Below are 7,612 nucleotides of genomic sequence, written 5' to 3' on the forward strand. Positions count from 1 at the left end.
GCGTCACCTTCTCTGGGTTCTGACTCACTTCGGGCCCTAATGCCATGCCTCCCACCGACACCCCATGGGCGAGCACTTGCCACGTGGCTGCACGCAACAGCAGGGGGGCAGGCACTGCAGTCCACAACGAGGGGCTGACGCGCTAGCCATGCCCAGGAGACCAGGGGCTTTGCACAGCTTGCAGTTCTTTAGTGAAAAAACATTTTCTGATTTCTTTCGACTTTATACAAGCACTGTAAACCAGCTGGCATTCTCTTAAAACAAACATAACAAGAAAAAAACCCAAAAGCTAACCAGTGTTACAAACACTGTTGCTTTAAATTTGGGGACTGAAATACGCCTGAAAGGTCCTTTGGACGAGTTGACCTCCTGCTGACCCCTGCCCAGGACAGTCCCTGCCGCACAGGAGATCCACAAACCTGTGTGGAGCTACTACCTAAGGCCCATGTGTACTGAAATGCAGTGGTTAAAGCTACTTAGTGAACTCATCTGTTCTGTTAACAGTGGTAGAAGAAGTTTTGAGGAGCTGCTTACACCAAGTTTCTTGCATGCTATGTATAATGAATACAAAATCGGAACCTTGATGCAAGTGGTTACAAACGCATTGACTCAAGTACAACACACTATGGAGAGCACAAGTATTATAATACTTTAGAAAGACAAAGTCAAAACCCAACTAAAAAAAAGTACCAGGAAATGGTTACTTGCAAGTGGGGACGGGTGAGGCCAAGGGGAGAGGGGCACACAAATGAAGGGGGCAGAGGGGACAATGCGATCAGGAATTCATTGTATATACCACAAAATTTAAAAAGAATACGGGAAGGGGGTAAAAATTTTGGATGGTGACACAGATCAAGATGCATAAACTGCTTTGTTAGTTGACAAATTCAATAAATTTCATACAAAATTAAGAAAAGTGAGGGAAGGGTTGGGTTGAGAGGGGTGGGTGAGTGTTGAGGGGTGACACTGATCAAGACACATGCATTCGTAAACTGCTTTTGGAATGGCAACTCCTTTGTACAACTACAATGAACCTTGCCCAAGTGTGCAAGAAAATCTGGACAAATTCATGAATGACATTGGGTAGGTGTGCTTTGATTCCAAAGGGAAAACTAGAAAGGCAATGCTAAATGGTGTGCTTTAATTATTTATTTTTAATCAAAACTCCCATGAAGGGAAAAGCATGTTCCTGGCGTGACACCATGATACACACAGAATGCATTTGGCATCTCGTGGCCAGAGCTGCGCAAGGGTCAAGGCTGGAGCCATTCAAATGGACGATGGCCACTCCAGAACAAACGCCAGGCCTCTCACTTGTAAATTGGAAATACGTGCTTACTCTGGTGTGGAAAACATACACCCCCACCAAATGTAGTGGAAAACATCATGGAAATAAATGCAGTGACCTTTTTAAAAAAAAGATTACAAAATTGAATTTATTGAGTTTCACACAAGATGCACTTATAAAATTAGTACTGAATGCCATTATGACAGAAGAAATGCATATCCTCCCAAACACCCAACAGCATCTTCAGAAGAAATAAAAACAACGGCACAGTGACAGAGAATTCAAGCGGGACTAAGGGAAACCCAAACCCTGCTCCTGCTCTGGTCAGAGCACGTTCAGACTGCTCCTGTTCACCAAAACATTGTCCCTTTAGTTGGTGAAAAGGAGATAGAAAAAAGAATAGCTTCAAATGGGGCCCTCCTGGGACACACACAGCCCAAAAACCATGTTCTTTTTTTTTTTTTTTAACTTAAAAATACTTTCTGGCTTCACAAGGCATGTCTGTACAATATTTCAACATCAATCTTCAGATTTCTTTAGTTAGTGCAAAACATTAAAATTCACTTTTATGTTCCAAATGAACAAGCCAAAGCATTTAGGCTTGCTTTGCATTTTATCCAAGGTATAGACAAGTGACTTAAAATTCGCCTTCTGTGTAAATATGCCTGAAACATTTGCATGAGAGTTAAATTTCAAAATTGAAACATTGAACAAAGTAAAGTTAATAGTACCATCTTCTAGACAGTTCTGCAATCAGCAGTAGTCAAATCTGTATAGAAAGGCAGAAAGGAGTCTCAAAACACAGCGGGTATGATGCAGATTGCCAACTGGTAAGACAGCAGAAATGCAAACTTCATCTCAAACAAAACTGAAAAGTACTTTTTGGTTGCGGTTCCCAATATCCACCTTCACATGCCTCCTCTGCCCCAGCAAACCTCCATCCGTCCCAAGCTCTCCCTCACCCTGCCTCTGACGCCCCTCCGGCATAGCACGAGCATGCCCACCGTCACCCCTCCCCCACAACACAGCCTCTGCCTGGGCGCAGGTGTACCGCACCTGGTCCAGACAGGGGGTGGCTGGCTTGCCCTTGTAGCAGCGCTGGAGAGGTGCGCGCGAGATTCATTTGGAATACTGACGCCAAAACTGTCACTTAAAAAAATCCAGTTTTGAATTTTGTGGACTTACAAATTTTCAGCCATTTAACACCAAATCTTTCTAGTGGTAGCAACTGATGAGGCGATTCATTTTGAAGCGAAACTAGTTAACTATACTTACGTTAACACTGCTCTGCATTTTCAGTTTAAAAAAAAAAAGGTGCCTTTTTCTACGGAAGTTTCTATTTTATCCACTGCAATTAAATAACACACAGATCACATTTTGCTTTAGAGTAAACTGAAAAATGACTAAACATTTTCTCAGTGATGCATACCTTCATGAACTGATTTTTTTTCTTTTAAATAAATGAATTGATGCTGGGATTTTTTTTGTATTCTATAAAACATTACAATTTATTCAGTCTTATTGAAGGCAGTCTTTATTCTGATTAATTCAGATGTATCTTCAAGGATTACTCTGGTGGTAAGAACATTTATCTTGACTTATTTTTAAGAACTTTGTAATGCTTTGGCAGATGACGTCTGAAAACTTTGTGAAAATAGCATGAGACTGGAAAGGTATTTCACGGTAAAAGCTTCACAGTTTCCCAGGTATGTCCTTACACTGCTGAGGCTCTGAGGCAGAATCCAACATTCTGGAAGCTGGCAAAGCCAAAGGACTTGACCCTGCTTTGCAGGGTCCCGGAAGTGCTGCTGTAGCCGCCGGGCCTTGCAGGAGGAAGTGCTCCATGGAGTGGCCCGGAGCCAAGGCCGGAGGACGCTGCTGTCCTGTGAGCTGACCTTCAGCCAGACCACAACGTGTTGGAAGGAAGATCCGGAGATTCGCTTGCCATGAATAATTTAAGTTTTTAAATAAATATTTAAGTGCCACGTAGCACCCGTCTGTACCGGCAGCACCAGCTCCTGCTGCTCCGGGGCTCGGCTTCTTCCACACACAAACCACAGGATTCAGTCAATTCGGTTTCCACAAATTGTGAACCTGTCTATCTCTAGCAAATCTTTCTTTGAGGATCTGTGTTTTAACTCTGAATTTTCCTGTGTTATGTCCTTCTCATCACCATCTGGGGTTGTCAGAAACTGATCAGAATTGCTGGTCACAAGTAATGGTATGACATTTTCCTTTTGATGAGGGGGCTGGCTGGTGACAGAAGCAGGCAGGCTTTCTTCTGTGGAAAGGCCTAGGGGAAAGCAGGCCCACTGAGTTAGAGAATGATTCTCCTCTAGTTACAGTAAATGAGCATTATCAACATTCCTGTTTCCAGTGCTACTAAAAGTATCCGTTATCCTCCTGCTTAGTGAACAGCTGAGTGTATACACAGCTGTAATTTAAAATAAAATTTAGCTGCTACACCAAATTTGCTTTTTATCCAAACTTTTTTTTATTTTCCTGTGCCAGTCCTGGGGCTTGGACTCAGGGCCTGAGGCCTATCCCTGAGCTTCTTTTGCTTAAGGCTAGCGCTTTACTATTTGAGCCACAGTGCCACCACTTTTGGCATTTTGGTGGGTAGAGGTAAGAGCCTCAGGGGCTTTCCTTCCTGGGATGGCTTCAAACCACAATCCTTAGATCTCAGCCTCTTGAGTAGCTAGGATTACAGGTGTGAGCCACTGGCACCCAGCTTATCCAAATGTATATAAAAGGGAGTATTGTGTTGATCATACCATACAGCTAACATAATCACCCAGTTCTGAAAAGAGCCATTCCTTCTCCTAGCACCGTAAGATGGTTGCCCACAGACCTGAAAAATCATCTCTGGTTCCACCAGCACTCTAAAGCATTCTACCTCTTATTTGTAGTCACATTAGCTAGACTTAGTGAATGAAGTATGTGTACTTCTAGGAGGTATAAACCAGAAAGAAAATGCACCTAACAAACTTTAGTGTGTCAGTGTTATTAGGTCTTTGGAATTCTCCAGCCTGGCCTTAGGGACAGCTGACCTGGGCTGGACTCACTGGCTCAACAACTGTTTATCTGTGTCTGCCTTGCGCTTGCTTCTGCACTTGCCCTCTGTCTATCATCCACAGGTCTGAGCAAACTCCAGTTGCATCATGTGTTCTGCTCAAAGCCCTGCACCGGCGGCTCTCAGCTCCAAGTCAGAGCTCCTCTCAAAGCACGGGTGCCTGGGTGGGCTTTATGGTGCCTGTTTCTCATCCCTTCCATCTAACAGTCTAGAAGCAGCTCCACCAGAGCAGAGACAGAGCCATTTCCTCACTGCTGGACCCCTGCCCTGGTACCACTTGGCAGGTAGTTACCCACCGAGCAATGAGTAAACTAATGCAGAGCACTGTTCACATGTGTGTGAGATCGAACATCTACCCATTAGCCCAAATAACTAGGAATAAGTGACTGAAAATGGTTTTTGTTAGGATGAGCTTGGACATAAACTCTGGAAGTCCTTGGGGAGGGCTGCAGAGCAGTATACCTTGTGAGGATTTACATTTGCCTTGTGATTTACTGGCTGGCTTGCCCGGAGTGCTGGCTGGGGGAGGGGTGAACAGCTTTTCTTCCATTTTGGCTTCCTTCACATATTGGCACGATTTCCCCAACAGCACAATGCTATTAAGTATTTTCAGTGATATCAACCTAAAATAGAAAACAAAACAAAGCTTCGCAGTTGTTAATCTAGACTACCACCTTCTAACTCTAGCTAAGGATATGTGGGGCTGGGTGAGAAGAGGTGGACCCAGGATCACAGGACAAGTTACAGGTGTATGATTTGCTTATGCAAAGTCTAAGCTTTCCAAGGCTTATCACATGGAAAAACTGTCTCATAAACTTAGTTCTCATAAGAAAGTCTACCAGTTGGAAGGACTAAATAATACTTTCAGTACAAAAATGTTTAATTTACACGATAAGCAATAAAGAGAATAAAAAGAAACTTGTAATTCCACACTGTTAGAGTAATCCCTGTAGCATCTGGTAATTCTGGGTGTGGGTATTCCAAGTCACATCCATTCGTGAATGGGCTTCACTGTACAGGGGCAAGGCCCCTTTATGAGGCAGGGACCAATCTCCATACAAGGACAAGTCCATTTACAAGGCAACAGCCAATCACCATACAGTGATTAGGTCCATTTTCAAGGCGGCAGCCAATCACTATACGGGGGCAAGGTCGATTTACAGGCAGTGGCCAATCACCGTACAGGAACGAGGTCCATTTACAAGGCAGTGGCCAAGGGAAGAGGGAGCCAGAGCATGGTCGGAGTCAGTGTCCAGGAGTCTGAAAACTGCTCTGGGCTGGGAACAGACTCCTTATTTGACCCATGAAATAATTAAAAACAGGACAGACGTTGTCCTTTGGTCTGAGCCATTTTCCTCTTCAGCCACTTTGCAATTTCCCTGAGCTCCTAGGAATACAGGGTTTATTGACAAGTATCTTCTCAGCCCCACCCTTCAGCCAGGAGATGCCTTTCCATTGTCTTGTGGAAACATCTTCCTACCTATACCTTCCTTTTAGCTAGAATTAAAGACATACATCACCAGGTTCAGCTTATTTACTAAGATGAGGTCTTGGTAAACTTTTGTATTCTGTCTAGCCTTGAACTGTGATCCTCCTTATCTCTGCCTCCAGAGTAGCTAGGATTTTAGGCACAGCCACTGTGCCCAGCCTAAATTCATTTCTTGAGAAAACTAGTAAAGGCAAAACCAATATTCTATGCTTTTATCATTTATGACTATCTTAAATTGCTTTGTTTGCTTACTCTTAACCAGAATGTAAGTTACAATAGTCATACTGTGTACATATATACCATGTAACTATCATCTTTGGGTTGATAGGCTATGTGCTAATAACTCAATGTGGCAAACAATATAAAGTCAAGGGTGTTTTTTTTTTTTTTGGTCGATGGTGGGACCTGAACTCTGGGCCTGGGCGCTGTCCCTCAGCTCTTCAGCTCAAGGCTAGCGCTCTACCACTGAGCCACAGCGCCACTTCCAGCTTTTTCTGCCATGTGGTGCTGAGGAATTTAACCAGGGCCTCAAGAATGCAAGGCAAGCACTCTACCACTGAGCCACCTTCCCAGCCCCCTCACGGGTGTTTTTAAATATGGAAAAATGACTGCAAGAGCACTTTTTTTTTCTATAGAAGAAAATATGGCTAGGCGTGGTATCTCATTTAGATGGTGGAGATGAAGATCACAGTTCAAGCCAACTTTGTAAAAACAATTTGAGATCCCATGTGAACCAACAGCTAGGTGTAGTAGAACATGCCTATTGCCCCAGCTATAGTGGAAAGTATAAAACAGGAGGACCACTCTCCAGGCCAGCATGGGGAAGAAGTGAGATCGTGACTAGAGCCAAAAGGGCTGGAGGTGATGATCCAAAATACCTTGCTGAGCAAGCATAAAGCCCTGAGCTCAGTACTGACACAAAAATGAAAAATCTAATTGCAAGCACTTAAAGTAAAACATTTCATTAAGATCAAAATAAAACTCAAAGTCAATAGAAAAGGATAAGTATTGTTTGGGTGCTATCAGCTTCCATTACTCCTTACATTTGTAATTTACTATAAAATCAAAACATATTCAAGAAATAACCAATCTTACCCAAAATAGAAGAGTATGACACAGGCATAAGACAGGATTCCTTGTACTTTAATTGAGCTGGTTACAACTCGGATGAGCTAGCCAGAAACAAACCAAAACAACAGAGTTATTGCTTAATCTTTAAATAAAAGATTTCTTCATAGTGATTGTAACACTAACGTCCCACCTATGACTTTTACTTAAGTTGACTGTAACATTCAGGTCCCATTTATGCACTTTGCTTAAGATGGAGAGAGTAGCTGTAAATTTGTAATGCCTGTAATTCCAGCTACTGAGGAGGCTGAGATCTGAGGACAAACTCCAATGGCAAAAAGCCAAAAGTGGAGGTGTGGCTCACAGGGTAGAGAGCCAGCCATAAGTGTAAAAAGCCGAGTGAGAGTATGTGTCCCTGAGTTCAAGCTCTAGTGCCAGAAAAAAAAGACAACACCCCCACCAAAAAAAAACAAAAACAAAAGAACCCATATATTTTCTGACCATAATAGGAGGAATTTTGAATTGTAGGAATGTGGAAAATTTTTATTTAAAATATGGTAATCTCATTGGGCACTGGTGGCTCATGCCTGTAATCCTAGCTAATCTGGAAGCTGAGATCTGAGAACTACAGTTTGAAACCAGCCCAGGCAGGAAAGTTCATGACATTCTTATCTCTAATTAATCACACATACAC

At 43.0% G+C, this 7,612-nt stretch overlaps 1 protein-coding gene across 1 annotated transcript in view; it reads right to left on the minus strand.

Annotated features, from left to right (window-relative positions):
- Positions 1-1,407: 1,407 nt before the first annotated feature.
- Tapt1 (transmembrane anterior posterior transformation 1) overlaps positions 1,408-7,612 on the minus strand; it is a 41,409-nt gene continuing 35,204 nt past the window's right edge. Inside the window, exons 11-13 of the mRNA XM_013009161.1 lie at positions 6,946-7,022; positions 4,824-4,984; positions 1,408-3,581 (exon numbers count right to left, since the gene is read on the minus strand). Of these exons, the coding sequence (XP_012864615.1) occupies positions 3,352-3,581; positions 4,824-4,984; positions 6,946-7,022 (468 nt within the window). The 3' untranslated portion in view covers positions 1,408-3,351. The remainder of the gene's footprint in view (positions 3,582-4,823; positions 4,985-6,945; positions 7,023-7,612) is intronic.

This window comes from Dipodomys ordii, unplaced genomic scaffold (assembly GCF_000151885.1).
Source record: "Dipodomys ordii isolate 6190 unplaced genomic scaffold, Dord_2.0 Scaffold8, whole genome shotgun sequence".
NCBI classification, from domain to species: domain Eukaryota; kingdom Metazoa; phylum Chordata; class Mammalia; order Rodentia; family Heteromyidae; genus Dipodomys; species Dipodomys ordii.